This window comes from Seriola lalandi, unplaced genomic scaffold, assembly GCF_002814215.2.
Source record: "Seriola lalandi dorsalis isolate HSWRI2012SDOR001 ecotype SW California unplaced genomic scaffold, Sedor1 jcf7180002054938, whole genome shotgun sequence".
Lineage (NCBI taxonomy): Eukaryota > Metazoa > Chordata > Actinopteri > Carangiformes > Carangidae > Seriola > Seriola lalandi.
In genome coordinates, this window is record NW_019525490.1 from 446,922 (window position 1) to 471,238 (window position 24,317).

The following is a 24,317-nucleotide window of genomic DNA, read 5'->3' on the forward strand; positions in this document are numbered from 1 at the left end:
ATATTCAATGGCTAGACATAGCACATTTACACATAAGAGACAAATCCAGCTTTGCATGAATAGGACGATTCCCTCTTCTGCCCCTTTATGACTACATTTTGCCCTAAATTGCTCAGCTACCATAAAACCTCCAATAATGGCCAGTGCATGTATCTACTTCAGCAAAAGAGGCTCTCTATCAGAGACAGGCCATCGGCAGGTCCGAGGTACATGCTTCAAATTTCATAATAGTCTTTGAAAATGTCCTCAATCACATAATTTACATTATACAATAAAAAAAAGCAAAATATAGGACATACAAATGCTAATATTGCTTTTCCTTGCAACTCGTACCACTCATTCTGTGAGTTGATGTTGTATCTATATCTATATCTGTATAGAGGCAGAGCTAATCATTCTAAATAATGAACTACTTCATCAAACATACTCTATTCTTGGAACATATCAGGAGGCCAGCAGAACATACTTGTAAAATAAATTGTAGAATAAATTGAAAATCAAAATGCTTACATAGTGTACTTTGTCGTGTGTGTGGATGTATGGAGGATTTTCTAACATTCAGTTAAAAAAATCTTTTTCGTCTCGACCTGTTTTTATTGTTTTCTCTCCTCACTTTCATTCCCTTGCCTCGTCTCTCCCTTTTTCAAACTACCTGTCCGAGATAACAGGCCTGACAAACACCCCTCCATCCTCTGCAGTGAGGGCCGTGTGCATGTGTGAGAGAGAGTGTGTGTGTACTCGTGTATGTGTGAAGTCCCATCTATCTCCAGCATGACCAGCTAAGCGGGAAATGATCTCCCATTAGCAGAGACATAATCACCCATGGATCATCTCTACGGCCCCATTCTGTTCAACTGAGCATGGAGCCAGAGCCTAACCACCCATCACTGCCCTCTAACTCAGTGTGTACGTGCACAAGTGTGTGCGTGTGTGTGTGTGTGTGTGTTCAATGGTAACCTAAATGAGCTTAAGTCAACACATAACCCTCTTTGTTTTTCTTTATCATCTGTCTCTTTTCCTTTAGCTTTATTTCCAACCTTTCCATAATTGGACGCATTTCAACCACAGGTATCTTTTTTTTGTTGTATTTTTTTTTTATGATTTGTTCCATTTCTAGGAAAAAAAAAAAAAATAATAAAAAAAAAAAGGTATTTTCTCCTTTTATTACCACAGTCTAAAATTGAAGGGATGGAGAGAGGGAAAAAAATGTGTGTGTGACAGACAAGAGAGCAAGAGGAGGGTGGATGAAGGGATAAAAACGTAAACAAAGGAAGAGGAGAGTAAGTTCTGTATGAATGAGTCACGGCTGCTACGCTAATTCAGATCACAGCTCCATTTGTATACACCATATAAACAAACATACGCTGGGACACGCAGAGGGGAAATACTCTCTTTAAACTGGAGATATTGTGTGTGTGTGTGTGTGTGTGTGTGTGTGTGTGTGTGTGTGTGTGTGTGTGTGCGCGCGCAAGCATGCTCCACAGGCTGGTGTCTGACTTTCATTAAAAAGTACAGACTGTAAACACAGGAAATATCGACTGCAACAGGGGTTATCGAACCAGCAGAGAAAATGAAAGAAGATACTCTATCCCAAACCTTCCTTCCTTCAGATCTGTCTCTTCTCGATTATCTATTTTTTCATTTTTACTTCCCTCCATCACTGCTTCACCTCTGGCAAAAAAAAAAACACTGCTCTATCTTCATCATGATCTCCTCCTTTCCGCCCCTTTCACGTTCGCTCTCTCTTTCCCTGCCCTTGATGCACATATACTACTTACACATTCACACATACATATGTACTGACACACACACACACACACACACACACATACACACACAGAGGTCTGGCTGTCATTAGTTAAAGAGGGGTAGGAACATGGGGAGGCAGACAGTGACATATCTCTCTGCTCCCTACTCGGAGACACATCCTTCAGCAGAAACTTTCTGCGGCACGCTCAAAATAGACATGGAAAAGACATTAAAGCCGAGCAGGAGGGGAAAAGCGGAGAAGATGGGATAAGATGTGTGTGACTCCCTGCTTCTGTGTGTCTTCATGAACACATGTATCATAAGCAATTCTGAACTCTCATGTGCACTTAAATTAAGTTTATAGACATAAATGCAATTTCTTCTGCAAGCTCAGATGTTAGATAAGGTTTTATCTGACAGAAAGGTAACACATGCCCGACATTTGCTTTGTGTGTGCGCGCGTCCTTACAACCCATTGGAACATAAACACAGGATCATCTTTTCTATGTGATTATGTGTGTGTGTGTGTGTGTGTGTGTGTGTTTGTGTGTCTGCTTACACTGGCATTATTGAAGCTGTATCTCATGATGAGATAGAGGGTGGCACAGGCCTGGCTCCTGTTCTCATCAACAGGGCTGCTGCAGTACTGAAGCACCTTCTGGCACAGGTCCGCACACTGCTCCGCCTCCTCTTCAAACAGCAGGTCCCCGAACTACACACAAACATGCACATGCAGACAAATAATATAATACCAGAGACACAAGGTAGCATACACAGATACACACACACACACACACACACACACACACACACACACACACAGGCACATATATATATAAATAATCTGGCTTGTATCAGCAGTTTTCCGCCCCCACAAACAAATAAGAGCATTTAATTTAGACACAGATACTGCTCATGTAAACATATCAACCCACACACCTCCTCCTGAACTGTCACAAAAAGCACCCAAACGCACACACACACACACACACACACACACACACATCTCATAATGAAAGTACCTTGACAACAAGCGCTCTGAGTGTGCTGAAGGTGTGAGAGAGGAAAGTTGTACTCTGGTTGCAGGTAAGTGAGTGGAGCAACACCTTCAACACCCCGCCAACCACGTTGTCCTTACACTCAGCTAATGGCACCGCCTGGACGTGAGACAGATGGAAGAATGAACAACTCACATGTGACATATGACAACACCTGCGGATGAGCTGGGGACTTGAGAGCAATAAGCGAATGTTTTAAGGGCTTAGATAGATAGAAAGTACACAACTGACCTTTACAACACAAAGACTTAATGTGCAGTCTATCATATGTTTTGAGCCAAGATTAAAAAGCGCTGTGTGTGTGGACAGTATTATTAAGCCGTCTTTGTGTTCTACGCGAACAGTTTTTTCCTCTGTTTTATGGTGATTCACAAAGTGATAACACACTATATGAGACTTCTCTGGTTTGGCTTAGTGCTTTCAAACCATTCTAAAGAAAGCTGAACCGGGACCATTTCAATACCCAGTGAGGAACTTTATTGGTACATCAATTATGCAAGCACATAAATCGATTTTTTAATAGGTCTTGCTAATGAAAGATAATTTCTCGTTGACTTTCCGTCATTGAGAAATGGCTTGAAAGCACTACCACCCACTGCAGATGAAATATTACAAAAACTTTATAATATAGTGTAAGATAATAAATATTAACACCACAACATGAGAAAATTAGTAGTTATTGCTGGGCTGGATTATGTGTACATAAAATATATGTTCTGTATTGTAACAGTCCACACAGTGTGGGAAGATACTGCATGGGTTCAGGTAATGGGCAGTGTTGTCTGACCTGTACGATGGTCTCCAGCAGATCCAGCACTATGAGGTTGGTCTCTGTGGCCAAGTTGCCACTGATCAGAGCCTCCTGGTCCAACTCTGCTTTAGTCCTAATGGAAGGTGATGAAAGTGAGATAGATATCCAGAGAGAAGAGAAAGAAAGCAAAAAAATACATATAGATTAAGATAGGCTGTGAGCAAGACAGACAGTCACAGACGAAGCAAAAATAAACTAGGAAGCAGACAGACACAATTCTCATAACATACTTATCCTGTTTATCGTTGGTCTGTCTCCACTGAGTGAGGTCTTTCCTCCAGCGCAGGTTCTCTCTCTGGCCTATGGTCCTATCCATTCCTGCTAAGGGTTCAAAAGCAGATAATCATCACCATCAGCTCGTACGAAAACTATTATGTACTTTAGGTCGAGTACAGATAACGCACTAAACAGTATCACTAGAACCCATGAACTTTATTTTATTGCAGTGCAGATAGAAAATCATATGAATTGTGAAAGAGATTGTTGATAAAAATTAGACAATTTTAAACTATATTTTCACAGTGATCCAATGTTTACTTTTTCCTCTACAGTACACTACCACAGTACATTTTTATTTCAAAATTCCTGACTATCACAGGAAGATTGAGTAACCTGAGACTTGTTCTTTCCATTTATAAACTACTGATAAGATTTTGAAAGTTTGCTCACTAGTTAGTTCATGTGCAAAACTTTGAAATACTGCAATTCTAAATGCGACAGAAAAGCAATCCCAAGTTGTGTCCCTTAAAGTGCAGGGAAGTGCTCTACCTCCAACTCGTTTCATCATTTCCCCGCGGGCTCCCATTCCTCTCAGCAGGGCTTCTTCCAGCTGCAGCTTGGCCTGCTGAGATTTCTGTAAGGCCTGGGTGCTCACTTTATCACTGCTCTGTTTACCCTACAAACACACAACACACATGTTCACGAGGTGCAAACACAACGTGCGTAGAGTTGGAATATTTTGTAATAATCAATGCACATGCAGACAAGACATACAAATACACAGCCATGCCTGATGCAGAGTTTCCATAAGTGTTTTTATGAACATTAAATGAATTTAACTGACTGTTGCAACTGCACCGACACAAAACATTGCAAAACTAGTCAATAAATGAGCAAACTGACCCTGTACTCAAAGCAGGACACACAGATAGTGAGGAGCTCCAGTAGCTTGTTGAGCTGTGAAGGAGGCATGTCTACAGTCCAGCGCTGAATTAGACTCCTATCAGCGTTCTTCATCACCCACAGGAAACACACCAACAGGTGGCGACTGGTGTCTGCTGCCAGGGTGGCTACGGATTTACCATGCTGGGAAGGGGAGAGAAGAGAGACAGATATGCAGCATGATGTAGTATAATGTGCCTCTCACTGAAGAGAGAGAGCATCTGCACTCTCTTTGCCCATTATACGCAGAGTGTATATAACAAGTGTATCTGTCAAAGCAACCCTATATAATTCACAAGCTTCTCTAAACCACAAACATGGCGGGACAGTTCTTTCTCACTGGATTTAGTGAAGTATTGTTCTCTTCCCCTTAATAGGCGTTAAATCTACTGCAGATTGATTTACCTTCATTTGTGTGATGATGAATCGCTACTATAGAGGGCCACTGCTGCTTCACTGTGTGGCACCTTTGATAAATGTAGTCATTAACCTCCAAGTGCTCAAGGTGTCTCACCTAGAACCTGGTTTCCAGGTATCTGTTCCACATCAGGACTGAGTGAAGCTCAGCAGAAGCAACGTCAAATATTTGTAGCATTTAATCAAAAACATCACTTGTGTATATGAAAATATGTTTCACGTTAAAAAACCGTTTCTGTTGCTAAGAGAAAAGGATTCAAACATTGTTTGAAGGGGGAACAGCCTGAAAATGAGGAACAAGTACTCTGAAGGCCATGTTTGGATTTTTGATGGATACCAGGCCGATGGCTCAGTTGTGTGAAAATCAGTTTTTCCACAACAGTATTTCATGTTACAAGGAACTGATTCATCCCTTGGAAAGAAGCAGCAGAGGAAGAGGAAGAGAATGGCAGTGTTCAGTTGTAGTGTTGTTGCTGTTGCTGTTGCTACACTTGATGGATGTGTTTGTCAGGGAGGACGACCCTGTTCACTTATGATGGCAATGCCTGCCCATAAACCATCTCCTGCAGATGTGAGCGTGTGTGTGTGTGTGTATGTATGTCTGGGTGTGTGATTTTTCAGGATGGATGAAGTGTGTGTGCGGCTCTGACAGCTAATCAATCTACGTCAGTGCAGCTCACCTGTTAGGAAGCAGAATACTTACAGATACAATCACACAAACACATCCACAGATGCACTTTTGAACTTTTAAAAACAATGAAAAGCATACCATAACTCAGTTATTACCCCCAGATGACAAAATTAATTCAGAATTTTACCATTGATGCCATGGAAACGAGAACATTCCGTCCCAGTGTGTTGAAGGGGTTTCCAGCGATCGCCATGGCAACAGACTGATTGATGGGTGGGACATTTTCAAGGTCATCCTCAGGTCCGCCCGTTTTGTTTTTCCCACCGCGTGTGTCAGAAACTACAGAGACAAACAGGGATCAAATATGTTAAACTGAAGGAGAAGACCGGAGGACAGAACCTCAACTGTGCAAAAGTTTTGACATTCCTGTGTCTTTATCAAAGTTAAAATAGACACAGGAATCAAGCTTTAACACATCCATATATAGATGTTTAATTGCAGTTAAATACAGTCAGACACACTTGCAGATAAAAAAGCAAAATCAAAACAAAGTTACATAACAGTGGATAGAAGAACCTGTTTAACTGAGTTTTCCAGTAAAGGCAAAGGGCAAATTCAAGTTTGTCTTTTGTGAAAATACGAAAGGCTTATCATACCTGATCACCAACTCTTAAGAATGGGCATATTTTCTTTTGTTCTTAAAAACTGCAAGTGTATTACCAAGTTTACCACGGGGAAGTTAAGTCTGTATGTACCATATGAGTAAAAAAATGATGAGATGACATGAACTTTATAGACCAACAAGGGCTTCAAGTGCATACAACTGAATGAGCGTGTATGAAACCTATGTGTGTGTGTGTGTGTGTGTGTGTGTGTGTGTGTGTGTGTGTGTGTGTGTGTGTTTACCAGTGAAGTCCAGATAATTGGTGGAGTCAATGATAATGCCCACCAGGGGGAGGTAGAGAGCAGCCACCTTGGCTCTGACCTCAGGTTTAATACAGCGATGGTCAAGATCATGAGAACACAGCAGGCTATAGATGGCATTGATGGCCTTTCTCTGGACCTTTCCCCTGTGAACACACACACGGACATTTTAAATGCATTACTGAAAATGAAAAGAACATTTTTTAATTTTTTAATTTAGCCTGGCATCTTATCTTTCTCTGAAATAAAAGATTAAAACAGTAACTTGCGTGACTTGCAGCAGACGAGTTAAGCGTCAACTTATATTACAGCTTTGTAATAACAAGGTAATGTCTTGGGAACAACTTGAAAGTGGCTGTGTTTCCATACCCCTCTGATTCCATGTCTAGGGCGGCACTGAGCTCTGTCAGCAGCAGCCCCGCGAGGTAGTGCTGCTGCTTGAATTCCTGAGAAAGCTCAAACAGCCCCAAGATCCTCTGCTGCTCCTGGAAACTACATGAACCGGAACTCTGAGGAGGAGAGACACAGACAAGACAGAGGCAGGAACACAGTTGTTATAAGATCTTTGTTTAATACAAACCAGAGTACTTTTTTAAGCAGTCCATCAAAAACTATGTCACGCTTTCCTGACTGAATCCCATCTAATCTCTTTTACTCTATCTGATAACTCCCTAAACTCCACTTTTCAATTTGACTGATTTTGATTCTCTGATTTTATTTCTTTTTCTCAAAGTTTTCTTCTCCTAGAGGGGATGTCGGCCCCAACTTTTTCTTTTCTTCAACCTTGTCGATGTAGAAATAAGAAATAAGTAAGATGTTCCAACTTTATACATAAAACGCTAATGCAAATACTTCAACTGCAGTAAGAGCAAATTTGGACAGACAAGTAGTCACCTGTGATGAGATGGATGGACATGGTGAGGCGGGGGCAGAGGCAGGGCTGCTGAAGAAGAGGCTCAGGTTGAGGTAGTGCTCGTGACTGCACAAGATTCGCAGGAACTCCAGGCGCATGCTGATCAATGTCGGCATTGAAACACTTTTAGCTGACATCTAGGAGAGAAATAGAGCGAAAAATAATCACTTGACTCATGCTTTTATGCAACAGAATCAATGCAGATGTTCGATGAAATGTCTTTGAAACAGTTTCAGAGCAAAGACACATAAATATTCATGCACTTATTCATGGAAAAAAATAGTTCCTCTGACTTAACATTACGTATTGAAAGACACATGGTAAAGAGTTTTGGTTTTTTATCAGTGTCATTCTACCTGGTTGCAGTAGTTTTTCACCAGCTGGAAGACAAATCCTCGGTCCATGAGAGACAGCAGATCATAGAGGAAGAAGGCCAGGCTAATGTTGACTTTCTCTGCTTGCTCTACCTCCTAAAACAATAACAATCAACAAACAGTAAGCCGCACTGAGTGGATCTTGTCGAGCATCTAGCTGTGCAAGCTGAGCTTTTGATACTACATAGGCAAATATAATTAGCACGTCCATATCCCTGCGGTTTGGAGGACACCGACAACATGTACGCTGAGGCTAAAACTGTGTCTACCCAACCAAGGAGAACAGAAGGCAAATGCTGTTTTAGAGAGTTTTGGGAGTGGAAGTTACATTGATTTGTCTGAGATTAACTTAATTCCTTGTCATCGTCCTAATCTTCATTTCCCTTACCTTTTGTTGTTTAACAAGGATGGTCCCTATCTCCGCTGTAACCACAGAGACGATGGTGGTGATGTCATCTTTAAATCGGTCAGAAAAGCGACTCCTTCGAGGGACACTCTGCCTGTCCAGCTGAGACACGTGCTGAGCCATGCTCTTCACCTATTAAAAGTAATCACATGCAGAACAAACACAATTCATACATATGAATCATCAACTTACAAACAACATGGGAGATACCAATGACATGCATTAAGTGATGACACACACAAATGCATGTTAATTGAAAACAAGTGATAAATATGCATGTACTAATTTGATCATTTGTCACGAAACCTGGCAGACGCAAAGTTGATATGATAAAAACGGTGACCTGATGATAATAGAGCATCGTTTCATTATCTATCATCATTTTCTATCTTCATTTTTCATTCAAATTACAAAACATTCCTGTTATTAATTAAAGTGAGCATCCTTTATTGAAGTTATTGAAGGAAGAGACATAAATATGTGAGATGAACTGAGGGGATGAGAGTGTATGTGAGTGATGATACACTTCCAAAACTGGTAATGATAAATGGTAAAACGACTTGATAAATTACCCACTACAGCACTTTCAAAATGCCTTTTTTATTCATCACACTATAAAACTACCATTTATCTCTTAAGCTAAGTGCCCATGAGGTCATGTATTGTTTGATGCGAGTCATTTTTATTACTTCATCCATTTATCATTAACGTTCATAGCAGTTCTTACAGCCAAGTGTCAATCAAACACACGCCTTTTGTAAAGTTAAAGAAAAAAGTCACACTGACCAGCAGCTCAAAGAAGAACCAGGCATATTTGTATGCGTTCTCTCTGCAGACGCCGGTGCTGACGACCATCTGTAGGGCCAGCTCCTCATGAAACTGCTGCACGAGAGAAAAATACACAAACTGTGGTGAGACACAGCCTCGCTTTGGTGATAGGTGATGGAATAAAGACTGTTACAGTAAATATGGCAAGGATTATACTGTGCACCTCCATGGAATGACTGGGAAATCTTAACTGGCTGAGCTTTGAGCAGGGAAAAATAGCCACCAAAACACACAGGGTTCACACAGTACTGGTGTCCTCAGTATCACACTCCCCCCATGTGGTCACAAGTGGAAACTGGTGTTAACGGCTCAAACTCAGCTCAGTCCACTGTAGGACATTCAGAGTCTGAATGCTGTTGAATACATGCATAATCTTGACAGTAAAAAGATGCATTCATCAAAATTTGTTTTCTCCAAATGAAGTAGCTTGAGCTTTCGAATGTCCTTTCAATAATTGCCAATACATACATAAACAGAACAGAGAATGGGATCATTATTGAGTTAGATTTAAGCTTTTAACTGTGTCTCCTCATTGCACATGAATGATATTGATCACAGGCTAAATCCACCGTAAATAGAATGATCTTTGATTGGATGGCACATCTTGATTAAAAGTACATATCAAACATCTGTTCTAAAGTTTAAAACCTGTTTGAAATCTCTGCTCTGCCTCAGCTATATTGGACTGCAAGTACATATCAAAACAGGCCTGCAGATTCTGTCACACATTCAATGCCATTGTTTCAACTGAGACCACATGACATCATAAATTCAAATCTTAATGCTGTTGTTTCCATTTTAAGAAGACAGCTGACTTGACAACTGAAAATCACCACAACACCAGTTTTGTGTTGGGAAGCACGAGTCATTAGATTCAAAATCAAATCAAAACTTCAGAGAGAATCTTTGTGGTGGTGTTTAACGACGGCAGATCCGTTTGTCACCTTTCTGTTGGAGGGTCTGGTGCTTCCGGTGGGGTTCTGGTGGTTGTTTATGTCCACATATGTGGACATGCGGCTGCCTGGGTTGTTGTGACCCTGGAGACAAAAACACACACAGGTTCATTGAACGTGATGGATGCTTTCATTAGAGTGGGTGTCTAGAGGCCTATTACATTACCTAATGTACTGTGGGAATGAATAGCAAATGACTATTTTGTGTGTATTAGGAAGCATGCTGGGATATTTACATACAGTGGTGAGTGTGTATATAGTTTGTCAAATATATAAAACCATATGTTAGGCTGGTGATAAATGGGCTTTCAGAGAAAATAAGGGAAGAAAAGGAAAAGGTTTGTTTCATAAACTTTTTAAATCAATAATAATTATCCTCTAAGATTACATAAATTTTACGCAGCAGTCTCTTTCGGCAGCAGGAAAATCTTCCAAAACTGAATTTAATCACTGTGACATTAATCTTTTTTTTTGAATTCAGGTGGGGTAACTGCTTTGGGAGATTTGGTCTGAGGAAACCCTCTGTACCTTGGCAGAGAGGATGTTTTTGACCTCAGCATCTTCAGCAGAGGTTTGCGGAGCAGGGATGTCAGGATTGCTGCTGCTGCGGACTCTGGAATTGAAAAGCATACTGCCAACTGTGGCCGCTGTGGCCCGACCCATGGTGCTGTAACGGATCTCTGCTGAAGGTACCATACTCCCTGAAGCTGAACACAGGTCCATGGACACACACAACAAAACAGGTCTTAAAATAATCACAGCAAATATAAATCATAGAAGAAGTGACAAACAGAGGAAAAAGTAAGCTAATTCATATTTAGAAATTCATTATGTCACTACCTGCATTCTGCAAGTCTCGAGGGGGATCAGGCAGACAAAACACCCAGTACAGGTAGGTCGCCAAGAGGCTGTTCCTACCCTGCTGGTCTCTGATCAGCTCCTGGCTGTTATGAAGACTGTTGACAATGGACACCACTGATTCGAAGGCTATCTGGGCCAGATTGGCTGTAGAACACAGATATATAAAAAAAAGCACACATAACTGTTAATGCAACAATATTGACATCAGGATGAGACAGAACATTATCCACAATGTTATCATGAGATTGTCATGACAAATAAAATGTTCTTTCCTTCACCTTGGTCTAAAAATCCAGAAAAAAATGCCCAACAAGTTTCCAGGGCCCAAGCCTACATCTTCATTTGTCTTATTTCATCCAACCAACGCTTCTGAACCCAAAAATATTCACTAAACAATGATACAAAACAGAGGAAAGCAGCAAATCCTCACACTGGAGAAGCTGGAGCCAGGGAATGCTTCATATCTTTGCTTGATAAAAAAGTTACTGATTGATAAAAAAGTTATAATAATAATAAAAAAAAAAAAAGTTTCAGGACCAAATATAACAACTAGAAACTTCCAAAAAAATTTGGTTGCAGCAACAGTAGCATCTCTGCAGCAACACTGATTCCTCACCTGTCTGGCCAGCGATGACCATGGGCTGCATGATGAGGGTGAAGAGTTTATCCAGCACCAGGTGGAGGAAGAGGACCAGGGGCTCTAAACTGGAGGAGGACAGGGAGATGATGCTGAGCTTCAGCTCATGCTCCAGCTTGTTCTCTGGAATCTTCTCCTCCCTGACCCGTAGAGGGAATGTAGCTCCACCCTCCAGGGCGTGGCAGAGGGTGAAGAAACGCTCCAGGTGGTTGTCCTGGAACAGAAGAGGGACGATTTGTTACACTGTGGTACTAGTATGAGAGATAAAAGGCGACAGAGGGGTGATGAAAAAATATATATGTAATCGTTCAGGGTTGACTACGGCAGAGTGGACACTTGAAGTGTGAGTGTGTAACGTTTAGCTCACTGGTGTGTGTGTGACAGACAGAGAGAGCATGAGCAAAAAAAGACAGTCATCACATTGCTGTGTTTGTGTCTGTGTGTTCAACCATAACTCACCTGTGTGTGTACAGACGACACAGCCTGGACCTCAAGGTTGAACAGTCCTTTGTGACTCTCCATCCACTTGATTGGAGGGACCTGAAGAGGAATTTTCTACACAACAAAGACACAGGAAATGCAGTATAACTGTGTGTCCGTGTTCAGTACTTAATATTTTATATAATTTAATAGGTAGATGTATATACCTCAGGTGTGTGCAGTGAATAGTTGACAGGTAGTCGTTCCAAGGCAATGGGCAGACAGAACTGACCAGTCTGCAGCCGGTCATTATTCACTATGGGCAGCCACTGGATCAGACGCAAACAGCAAATTCAGAATCATGTCAGCTATTAGCATTTTAATGCCACACACAGCAGACAGTTGTCACGAAACGATCCTCTATGAATGTTTTTGTGACACATTCCTTTAATAAATGAGAATCCACGAGTACTGATTTGCTAGAAGCAAAACATCTTTTTCTAAAGTGTCTACATTCAGAAATACAATCTTACAGAGTATCCGATGAGCGTCTCACAGCTGCCGCTCTGGTTCTGTTTCTGCTGGCAGCTGATGTGGTAGAAGGTGAACAGCAAGTGATGTCTGTCTGTGAGACGTGCTGGGAGAGCCAGCTTCACTTCCTCATAGAAGTCTGGGGACCTGAGACGGAGGGAGATAGGGAATAACAAAGGAAGCAACACAGAGGAAAGAAGAGGGATGGGTGAGGACAAGGATGGAGGGGGAGAGATGAAAAAAAGCACGGAGAGTTACTCACACTGTTGATATGACAAAAAGAAGCAAAGTTATTCACAAACAGAATAATGTAACTCAATAATGTGTACTTGCTTGTTATGGTAGGTAACAGGGGTGTAGACTTCATGCAAAAATTCAGGGCCAGATGATTTCCCAAAAATGACCTTTAAACAAATTAAAACAAATTAAAGGTGCATTAAATTGAGATTTCTGACTGTGAAACAGCATTAAATCTATTCAAAATACATCTGTGTAGAGTGGAACTGACAGAGCTGTTCATCAATACCAGTGATTACTGTAACATGTGCTTTCTTGCTTTCAAATCATGCTCTGTTAACACTGTTCCTTAAATAATACGTCCACAACTTCAGTGTGTCTATTTGTTGGTGTCACAAGCTTTCATTTACGCAATGCACACGGTTTCATGAGAACATGCGGTGGATTCATGGGGAGAAATCCATTTCACCAGTAAAATAATTCTGACGGACCGATCATAAACAGCAGCACTCACAGGCAGAGAACAGCTGGGGTCCTCTCCACTCATGAACTGGATTTTGATGGTGATGTTTCTCGCTGACGTCAGTCTGTTGACAAAGTTGAGCCTCTGGGGGTAAACATAGAGCAGGTTCCTACGGAGAGACAGGGTGAGAACGAGTGCCAGGGAGACTTCCTGTTTAATTAATACATGACAAAATAAAAAAGTAAAATGAAGCTGTTCTAATATTAATCACTAGGTGGCACTGTCTCTACAGCAACATCTTGTTGATAATAGTAAGGTGACAGTAATGTCACAGAAAAATCAGCACAGCCAGTGATGTATTGCAGCCTTTTGTGGTTTTAATACAACACTATAATCTGTCTTGAAACCTCAAACACATGGAATTACCACAAATTCCACTGAACAAACGCTCAGAGAATAACAGTATGTAATTACCACGCGGAGGACTTGTTCACACATTAAGGTGGTGGTGTTTCGTTTGTGTTGAGTGTTGAATAGACTTAAACCCCTGCTTACACAGGCTGCCTCATTATTGTTGCACTTCGAGGCAGTTTCCCAGGTAGCCTGGGTGGAAATACCTAAAAATAGGCACTACACTAACAGGAGCAAAGCCGCAAAGCGATGTCAGCGCTTGAGTGATGAATCCAGCATGACTATTCTTGTTGCCTCTGGCCTTTCAGAGAAATAAACTGGCTATGAGAGCAAGCAAACCTGTTTACTCCTTAAGGCTATTTGTTTTTTCAAAGCCTTGTTTGTATTGCATCCTGTGGAGGTGTAAGTTTTACATAAACAGATTTCCTTTCCTCTGACAATCTCTACACAGTCTTATATAGAATAGAAAAATAGTAAATAAAAAAATGTATAGTGTGTGGTCCTCCAGTTATATGTATATATGCCCTCCAACCCACCTGTAAATGTTGTGAGGGACATAAACCTCACTGGATGGGAACTCCAGCACCTCTTTGACTGGCCGAATGTTTTTCTCAGCCACTGGTATGAGAGGGATGAGCTCAGTGGACAAACATGCTAGTGGCGTGTCATGGACTGGAGACATGTCCAGTTTTATGGAACCTAGAGGACACAAGATAAACCAGATTCACACATCACCTGCATGTAACCAAACCCTTGAATAGGTTCACATTTTGGGGAAGTAAGCATATTCTCTTTCTTGCTGGTAGTTAGAGAGAGACACTTGATACTTGTTTCTCATGTCTGTCTGCAAAGTATGAGGCTGCAACCTGCAGCAGGTTAGCTTAGCTTAACACAAAGACTAGAACCAAGGGGAAACAGCTAGCCTAGCTCTGTCCAAAGGTAACAAAATTCATCCTGTAAAAAAGCAGTTAATGTGTTTTTTCGTGGGGGTTATGTGGCAGAGTATTTCTTGGCCAGTAACTTCCTCGAGTCCAGAAACCTCATGGTGACAACAAGGAAGAGACTGCATCCAGCCAAGAAGTAGTCCAGCACATACAGTAACAACACTACACCACAAAGACAATGGATTAAAAGAGGTCTCTGCCCAGTCTTGTGTCCAGCTAAGCTGACAGGCTGCTGGAGACAGGAGAGGCGTATCTTCTCAACTCCCTAAAACAATATAAAATCAGAATGAGTGTTTAGATGTGATGAGAGATGACCTGATATCATCTTGATCCTCCTCTGCGGAGCGGAGGTTTTCTTGATGTCAGCCAAGAACTTGAGCAAGTCCTCATCACTCAAACGATCTCCCTCCTGACACACACACACGCACACACAAACAAGAAAAAAAAAGAGAAAGAAATAAAGAAAAGTTGCAGGTTGTGGCTTTATGGTGGATTACTAGACATTATTAGAGCCTAACATAGCTTAGTTTGATCAAAGAATGAGACAAGGCCGGGCTGTAACCACTATCGGTTACGCTGTATCTTCTCTCTCAAGGAAATAACAATACATTCTTCACAGATCTGTCTGCCTCATTGTGCAAGGGTTGTGGACTGACCTGTTTGAAGATAGTGCTGATAGTGATTGTTGCAGGCTTGAAGGCAGACACGTTACAAAACTGATCATCAATGGCACCGTAACGCTCAGAGTTTCTCCTGGCAAGCTGTCCTTTCCGGTCAAAGCTGCAAGATTTAACTGGAGAAAGTGTAGAGGTCATGGGTCAGCTGATACACACACAACCATACACAATCTAAGGAAGTGCACATAAATGCAAAGTCATTACAAGGTGTCACCGTCAAACAAAGGCACTCATAAGGACAAACACACACACAAGGATACACGAGCACACACCTCCTTTTAAGCTATCAGAGTCTGTGAGGTCGCGGTCTAATGCAGCAGTGGAAATGACTTCCATGATATTAACGGTCGCCCAGGCAAAAGGCATGCGATAGCGACCCAGCCTGTGGCAGAAACCCTCCGCCTGGTTTCGCAGCTTCTCAAGCTTGTCCTTGTTCTGAAAAAGTTATCATGAAAAATCTAATTCCAGAAAAAGACCTTCAACTTCAGAACATACAGTACATTATATCAACAGTAGGCATTATAAGGCTTGAGGAAGATAAAAGACAGATTGTACAGTATCTTTTTTTTGTGATTTGTGGGTTGGTGACACAATGCAGTAATTGCTCTGCAGCATTACCTTTGCAGAGTCGCATTCTTTCAATGTCGTGTACGGGTCAGCACAGTCACTGATCTCGCCCTGCTGCAGAACCTTTTCAATCTAAAACACAGACAGGATGTACATGAGCCATCAGAACGGATCAGCATAGTGAAACAAAACAAATAAAAAAAATCTATAGTTTGTTGGCAAAGGTACAGTATAAGGCATAAATAGAGCAAGAGCTAAGTGATACACAGACAGCACTGCACGGAATTACAGGGTATATAAAACCAATTTGGGAGTAGTTATTTAAAGCCAGGAGGAAAACAGACGAATCCTGTTACTTCTGTTCCATACTGTTCTTACCATTTTTTTTCATAGGTGTTATGGGTTTCTGTTTTACCTTGATAACCAGGTAGATATCTGGGGCAGGGTAGGTGATGGAGAAGATGGCAGATCTAGCGAGGCTGGAATGATCCACATGTGACGTGTGAGGTTTCAAGAAATTTTTAAATTGTTCTGAGTTCAGATCACAGTAGAAGTTCTCCGATATCTGTAGGGAGACCGAGATGAAAAGTTGGATATACGTGGTTACTTTTGTTGACAGCAGTTTTTAACAGTAAAATGCAAAACATCACTCTCGGGTACAATGTCTTCTAAAGAAAAACTGAAGGTATCAGTTTAGAAAAGATTCTGGGAAGATCATCCCTTCAGTCCACTCTACTGTTTCTTTACTCACCCCCCTAATGACCTCAGGCTAGGAACACAGCCATATGTCCTGGTCTGGCCTGGCCTGGCCTGGTGTGTGTCATATGATACCATTCACTGGAAAGCCATTAACCACTCTCCTTCACTCTGCTTATCCCATAGGACGTCCATTACACTGACCACACCAAAGCAGACTTCTAGGCAGCCAAACCTGCCCAATATGTCAACTGAAATCCTTAAGACAGTATCTGTGATCAGATTACACGCTCTGGAAAGTATTCCAGGTTGATCACCACTGGTTTGTCTTAAATCTAGTTTTGTTAACAGGTTAACAGCCAAACTCTTGCATAGATTTTGTGATGGAAATGACTCTATTCACTTTAACGTGAGCTACACTTATTGGAAGAGTAAACAGTTTTCAAAAGACCGCAGTGGAGGATTCCACCTCTTACTGACAAATGACTTCTTGGAATCACAGAAATCACTTCTCAATAATGAAAGCCAGCTGACTCAAAGAGCATATATTGTCATTAAACAGACTAAATATGTCAAATAAAGTACAAGTGTTCACAGAGTGAATATTCACAGTTGGTTAGAATAACATTCACCATACCACTACATCTGGATTCAGTGAGAAATGGTCAAATAGATAACCCTCTTTAACATTACATTTTGTCAGAGATACACTGTTTAAGAGCAAATGCTCATTGTTTTCCAACCACTCCAGTGTTGCCAACTTAGCAACTGTGTCACACGATCTGGCGTCTTTTAAGATCCATTTGACATTTAATATTCGAATAAAGAGCCAAGTTGCAAATCTTGCCAATCTCATCTCAGTAATCCTGCGCACTGTGGCTGCACCCTCTGGGTTAACAAATGCTTTCAGTGAGCGAGCAGTGTTTTGTCAGCTGAACAGCAGACACACTGAAACACTCGCATGTGTGAAAATGTTGTAGTTTACTCGTTCTGATCGCTCATCATTTCCTCAAGCTGCAGTCACGGTCCAGCAAAACTTGCCTTGCCTGGTCATGTTGGGTAACAACAACAAGACAAACAAATACCTGTAGTAACCTCAGAGAGAAACAGACCTTTCTCGACTCTTTTTACTGTGAGGACATATCTGTCTGTTTGCATGCCAACACTAAAACCTTTGTCCGATTCTATCCATGGACCTGCACCTTGGCTGATGGACCAGAGAGACATGATTAATAACTAGAGTATCATATGGAATTATGTGAACATCTGCTGCAGATTTCACAGATGTGAGACAACAAAACTCATGTGAACAAAAAAAAACAAAAAAACAAAAAAACAAAAACAAACACAGATGCACGAACACATTTCCTATGAGACACAAGAGAAAGTGGTATGCGATGCAGGAAAACAGAAAATCCGCACAGAGGAAACAGAAATATGAAGGAAAAGAGAATCGAACACCCTTGAGAAGAAACAGAAGAAGAAACAAGTGTGCTGAGGAGAGTTGGAGAAAGACAGCAAGCAAAAAAGAAAGTAAAGGATTCAAAGATCGATGAGTCAGTAGCAAATGTATCACAGTTCCACTACAATTAAATCTAACTGAAAAAACAAGCTTGACATTCTCTCCTTCACTCGGATAGAGACACATTTCATAGCTTTTTAACAGTCTGGCTCTGTCTCTACTCATTGTAATAAGCAGGAAGTTGTACTCCACAAGGACACACTTCAGCACATAATAAAACTTAAGCAAAATGCACTGTGACAAAACGTAAGCTCTAGTGTTATAGACTGACATCAGATGGCAATAAAACTGAAAATATTCCTACAGTATGTTCTTTGACATATGTGCAAAAGATTTCATACAGTACATGACGTATACTGTTTTCGTTGAAACTGAACTGTGATGTCCCAAGACCAGCTTATACAAAATACAGTCCATTTTCAAACCTTGGGGGCCATTAAATCGCCCTATCTTACTGTGTTAGAGCCATCAGTCCTGCAGACAAGCTAGAAAGCAGCTGGGCAGCGCTGAGAGGAGGGCAAGGCCAGCGTTTAAAACCCTGTCTCAGCTGAGAGATCCATGAGCGCTTAAGTGCAAACTAAATCCTTCCAGCCCCTTCACCCAAAAACTATCCAGCTGTGTAAATCCACAGAAAACATGCAAACAGCGGCGGCTCAGAAAGGCTGACTGGGAAAATGTGGCGCAGTATTAGTAGTGGTCGAACCAAAACACGACCACCCCCAGTGGCATAAATATGTGAGGATGATGGAAAATAAAACCTTATAGATTACACTGATCCTTCACTGCCAAAAGAAACTACGAGACCTCCCGGCATCAACAGGAGGCACATGACACATGACAGCTACCATGAAACAAGGGTGAAATTTAGATTTGACATGTTCTGAAATTGTAGCTGTGGGATTTTGATGAGAAAATAAAGAGGTTTTGACTAAACACTGTCATTGTTAAGACTGTAGTTTGTTGTTGTCAAAGTCACTAAAATTAAACTACTCAGTGAAAGTTAAGACTTCCAGTTAATGTTAGTGAGGATTTACTTGCGCTCCTCTCTAGAGTTATGTTTTTCTCAATTTGACATACATGCATGTCACCATGATTTTTGAATGCTTCCTCTCGCTATATTACCACAAACAAGCCCTCTCATTTGTGGTGTCGTACATGACTCTTACCCAAAGTGCTGTGCAACCTGCCTCTAATGCACCTAGTCATACACACGCTCAGACGCTGGTGGCAGCAAGCTACCATGCAAGGCAATGACGGTCTAACCATCAGGAACAACTGAGGTTGAGTACCTTGCACTCAAATAATGACCCGTGTTGCCTTTGAGCCTCCCTTATGAAAATGGCAAATCTCTTATTGATATTTACAGACTGATCAGAGAAGCTTTCGACCATATGATTTTCACGTATTTTCACATACCAACTTGAATGTGTGAGTTACAGATTTAAAAACAACAGCTTTTTGTGTTATGATTTAAAATATTGGCCTGTTTATGTTTATAAAAATCACTGATGTGAACAAGCGAACCTGGTGTTTGTCACTGGTTTTGAAGACCTGTCATTCTGACAGCAGAGCCTTACATTAGATTTGTTTGTTTTATGTTTTGATGTCATTTGGTTGCACTTGGGCCATGGACTGTGCATTCATCAAGACTCAAAACCTCCAAGATCTGTGGCCCCAACATCGAGTGAAAGACACTGACAGTCTCCACAGCAAACACACATAATGGGTTTCACCAAACTGGTATTTACTGCAGGGCTATCGTGGTCTAAGTTGCTTGTTGCATGTCACACAAGTTTCAAGTTACAACATGTTTTTATACATTAGAAACAAACTTAAGACAGGATTAGAAATTGTGAGAGCTACTATGAATTTGGTATTCGAATGAAGCAAAGTTTTCTTACCTTTTTCTTCTCTTTCAGGTCATACAAAGCCATAGTGGCAAATATGGGCTCAATGTCAATCTCAAACCTACGAAACCAAGACGAAAAAGGAAATTAGTTCATTCAATAATATCAAAAGAGACAAATATAGTCAACATTAATACTTAGGTTCTTCTTTGTACTGTGCTCAGATTCTACTCTATTTTTTTCCTATTCTATTCTATTCCTGTAGATTATTGTTATGATGGGAAGCAACAAAATGTACTATAGTAAGTGATGACATGTTTGAACTGAGGGTTAAAGGATTTGGGGCGAAGCTGCCAAACCACTGAGCAGAGAAGTGCATTCAACTCAAACATTTGGCAGTTTTATGGGTTGCAAGTAGGACGAGCAAGATCAAAAGTGAAAAGCAGAGAAACTCTGTATGCTTGTGTTGTGTGTGTGTGTGTGTGTGTGTGTGTGTGAGTGTGTGTGAGTGAGAGAGAGAGATAGAGAGAAAGAATCAGAGACTAAATCCCTTAGAGAGAGGGAGGAACACTGATTTTTTAGAGAACAAGCATTGCACAGCACTCCTCCACCCTCCCACACTGCTCTGTCCATCCATCTACTGCATACCATTTGGAAACAACTACTCAGACTTTTAAGTCATGATCAGATGTGACATACAACAATTTCTTGTATGTTAAATGCTAAGCAAAAGGTCATTTTCATAAACAAGGGGGCATTATGCTCATTTCCATCTAACACAACCAACTGTTGGTTCCTTGTCCTGCTTCTGAGAGAACAGAAGAACAGATGGCAGCTGTTTAAATGATAGGGCCACTCTCCTTCCAACAATACAACGAAAATGTATGACATACTTGATGGCCTGGCATCGGACCATGATGCGGTCTCCAGTGTGTTCTTTGGGGCAGTCAGGAATGGGCCGGATCTCCACTGCATCTTCCTGGAACACAGTTGCATGAGTTGTTACATTTTGGAGATTTAAGATCAGACACAGGTGCCGAGAGATTGGGAAGAACTGAAATTAAAACTACAGAATGGTTCCCATATGCACCTGTCCATTGCATGCATGTGAGAACCGACACCTCTATAGCTCACCTCATCAGCTGGTGGGTACAGTGCAAACAGCTCGGGATGTCTGTTCCCGTGTCGTGACTCCTGGTTAAAGCGGTCCAGCTCCTCGTGGCTGCTGAAGGCCAGCAGCCCTTCCACTCTCTGGTCCGGAGTTAAACACCGCAGGTTAAAGTCGGAGGAGGTTAGCGTACGACCAGAGTCATCAGTCAGCCCAGCCAGAGTTGGAGACTTGACCTGGGGCGAAGGCGTAGGAAGAGGGGTGAGAGGGGTGAGAGTGGTTGCAGGGTTGGGGGTAAGGGAGGACAGAAAGAATAGAATGAGAGCAATGAAATGTGTGAGTAGGAGAAATTGAGCAACAAGAGAAAAAGAAAGGATAAGCAAAATAATGGGGCATTAAGGCAGAATAACCAAAGGGGTCTCATTAAGAGAGAAGACAAATTAAAATGGGTTACAGGGTAAAGAATACCATATCAGTGGATATTTGGTCAAAGCCTGTTCTTCCTCATTTTAAATAATATTACTTCTCATGAGATTCAAAATTCTCTTTCCCATTGTTCCCGAATGATTTTAAATCTCCCAGCATCCTCCCATTGTTTGATCAATGTTCAAAATCTGCCTGAACTACAATGTATTAAACACAAACAACAAAATATCAGCTCTATACTTGCACAGCTTTCTATGAGCCATCAAAAACATTTACCACATTTAAAATGCAGCCTTAGATGGCTTCAGACACACAGACACAACAAACAGCTAACAGGCATTTAGATGGTCTAGACAGCTTCTGTTTTGGCCTGGAGGCAATGACAGTCTTTCGTGTTTTTCTGATCAAGGCTTATTTAGTGTAGGGAACACAACATATGTTCATGTTCACTATATGCCACAAAAAGTGAAGTGATACACAGTATGTCTTTATATAATGATGTTCAGCAGGTGCTTACATCTGCCACATGCTTAGTGTACGTAGATATATGCGCTTTCCATTTCATGAACAAGCAGCTTTCTTCCTGTATTTTTAGTTGAGTTATCCACATAAATAAGTCACCAGAATACAGGAAATAAGGTCTCTGAATTTTGACATAAATAGGGTGGTATGAGTTACTTGTCACCAGTTATATCGACACATTGTGCATTAGCTGATCAAATTCTGTAATCGGAGATCTCCCAGCAGGCTGACGACCCGCCAGACAAAAATGATAGCAGCAGATAGGAGGGCCAAGCTGACTCGCTGACCCCAGCCATAATGGCCCTGGAAAACAAGCTTGCTAGATGCTGTAATATTTACAAAAGCAATGGCCTGTTGGCCAAAACTGAGAACCAAGCAGCACCATTAACTTGCAGATCTAAAACTAATTTACTTATAATATACTTATACTTATATGATATGCAAATGTCCTCAAATGTGTCCTTTCAAATGCCCTGGAATAAGGTCTAAGAGGAAAATCAAGCATCAGAAATGCACAAAAGGAGTCTTCTGTTGCAACTATTTACCCTGTTAGCTCAGCCCTGTGTGTTGCCGTCTTTCATTGGAATATACAGAATTAACATTAGAGCTAAAACAATTTGATTAATTGATGATTTGATTGGGAGAAAATAACTAACAACTATGTAAATAATCAGTTAATTATTTGAGTCCTGAAAAATGCTTTTGATAGTAACAGCTTGCCAAATGTTGCTGCTTCGCTCTGTTATATATTAGTATAAATGAATATCTGAAGACCTTTTACAGATTAAAGAATTAATCAAGAAAATAATTTGCAGATTCATAAAGAAAATAACAGGGCAGAAATAAAACCCTACCAATACACTATATTAAAATTAACGGATTGGAGTATCCTTTGCTCATCAGTAAGACGCCTAAGTCTGACATTGTGACCATATGGAATTACTCAGACTTAGCTACAGGGCAAGGCATAACCTCGCTGCTCCCAAACTACATCCTGCTTTGAACAGTCCCTCTTGCCACCCCTCTCCTTGTCTCTTTCACTCCTATCATCCATCAATCTCAAATCCCAGCTCTTGAACCACAGGCAAGGACTGACCGAGCTTCCACCCTGATGAAGCTTCACCCTGTTGAGGCTCCAAGAGACCATCACACCATGATCCCAGGGCTATTTCTAAAGCAGACTGGCCTATTAAGCACTAAGGAACAATAGTGCTGTTCTTCCCTGCTCTGTCACTCTCTTTCTGGCATGTAGATCATGGGAAGCCCATGGCGGTAAAAGGGCCTTTTGGTTTGGGTGATTAACTAGAATTGGCAAGGATGGGGTGACAGGAGGGGGCTTGTGGGGCTGTCTGGTGGGGAGAGATGGTTGGGTAACTAGCCAGAGGCTGGGAGTGGCACTGACTGAGACTTGGATTGGCTGGGACTGCCTGATACTAGGAGCTAGGGATTTGGCCACTGTAAGACAAAGGAGCTAGAGAGAGAGCAGTGACAGAGGATGGGATGGGAAAGAGCTGGTGCTTTCAGAGCAGAATAGAAAACAAATAGACCACAACATCACTCTGCCTATCTAGTTAAACACAGATGCGGTAGGGATTGGCGTGTATATAATATTCACATTTAGTTTTATACAACCATGTCTGAGTAAACTTGAAAGGGTCACTGCCACAGTGGAAAGAGTGATAGGAATAGCAAAACACTGCTGTGTTCACTATTAAAGCCCCCATCCCGATCTCACACCCCTCCCTCACATTTCACATTCAGCACTGTCGTCTCTCTCTCAGGCCTTGATCAGTATGGACTAGCATACTGCTCTCATGAAAACATCTTCCCCTCACAAAAGGGGCTTTAAATGCAAGCATTCGAGAGTGCTTCTTAGGAAGCACACTTAAAGGAATAGTTTCGTGAGGCAGTGTATTCGCTTTCTTGTCAAGAGTTAGATGAGAAGAACAATACCAATGTCATGTCTGCACAATAAGTACTGAGCTAGAGCAGGGGAGCGATTAGCTTAGCTTAGCATAACGACTGGAAGCAGAGGAAACCAGCTAGCCTAGAAATCCACCTTCAAGCACCGCTAAAGCTCACTAATTAATAATCAACACACTGTGTCTTATTGGTTCAAGTCATACACAAAAAGATGTAAAAATTACAGAAAAAAATTTGAGGTTTTCGAGCAACATCACCATAACAGCGGTTGTTCAAATTCTGTTTGTGTACAGATCAAAC

The 24,317-nt window shown here is 41.3% G+C and overlaps 1 protein-coding gene across 3 annotated transcripts in view; it reads right to left on the reverse strand.

Annotated features, from left to right (window-relative positions):
- The window catches only part of dock8 (dedicator of cytokinesis 8), a 53,336-nt gene that overhangs the window by 12,507 nt on the left and 16,512 nt on the right, over positions 1-24,317 (reverse strand). For 2 of the 3 annotated variants that reach the window (XM_023393548.2, XM_087170247.1), the window contains 31 exons: positions 21,173-21,382; positions 20,932-21,017; positions 20,093-20,159; positions 16,389-16,538; positions 16,025-16,105; positions 15,679-15,841; positions 15,386-15,522; positions 15,045-15,138; positions 14,322-14,484; positions 13,426-13,543; positions 13,008-13,078; positions 12,677-12,821; positions 12,371-12,472; positions 12,183-12,278; positions 11,703-11,937; positions 11,066-11,230; positions 10,754-10,932; positions 10,217-10,309; positions 9,231-9,326; positions 8,427-8,576; positions 8,021-8,134; positions 7,646-7,801; positions 7,121-7,260; positions 6,734-6,897; positions 6,015-6,166; positions 4,741-4,923; positions 4,387-4,513; positions 3,849-3,939; positions 3,595-3,691; positions 2,772-2,906; positions 2,309-2,461 (listed from right to left, as the gene is read on the reverse strand). In XM_023393548.2, the coding sequence (XP_023249316.1) occupies positions 2,309-2,461; positions 2,772-2,906; positions 3,595-3,691; positions 3,849-3,939; positions 4,387-4,513; positions 4,741-4,923; positions 6,015-6,166; positions 6,734-6,897; positions 7,121-7,260; positions 7,646-7,801; positions 8,021-8,134; positions 8,427-8,576; positions 9,231-9,326; positions 10,217-10,309; positions 10,754-10,932; positions 11,066-11,230; positions 11,703-11,937; positions 12,183-12,278; positions 12,371-12,472; positions 12,677-12,821; positions 13,008-13,078; positions 13,426-13,543; positions 14,322-14,484; positions 15,045-15,138; positions 15,386-15,522; positions 15,679-15,841; positions 16,025-16,105; positions 16,389-16,538; positions 20,093-20,159; positions 20,932-21,017; positions 21,173-21,382 (4,113 nt within the window). The remainder of the gene's footprint in view (positions 1-2,308; positions 2,462-2,771; positions 2,907-3,594; positions 3,692-3,848; positions 3,940-4,386; positions 4,514-4,740; positions 4,924-6,014; positions 6,167-6,733; positions 6,898-7,120; positions 7,261-7,645; positions 7,802-8,020; positions 8,135-8,426; positions 8,577-9,230; positions 9,327-10,216; positions 10,310-10,753; positions 10,933-11,065; positions 11,231-11,702; positions 11,938-12,182; positions 12,279-12,370; positions 12,473-12,676; positions 12,822-13,007; positions 13,079-13,425; positions 13,544-14,321; positions 14,485-15,044; positions 15,139-15,385; positions 15,523-15,678; positions 15,842-16,024; positions 16,106-16,388; positions 16,539-20,092; positions 20,160-20,931; positions 21,018-21,172; positions 21,383-24,317) is intronic. The other variant, XM_023393549.2, reaches the window with a different exon arrangement.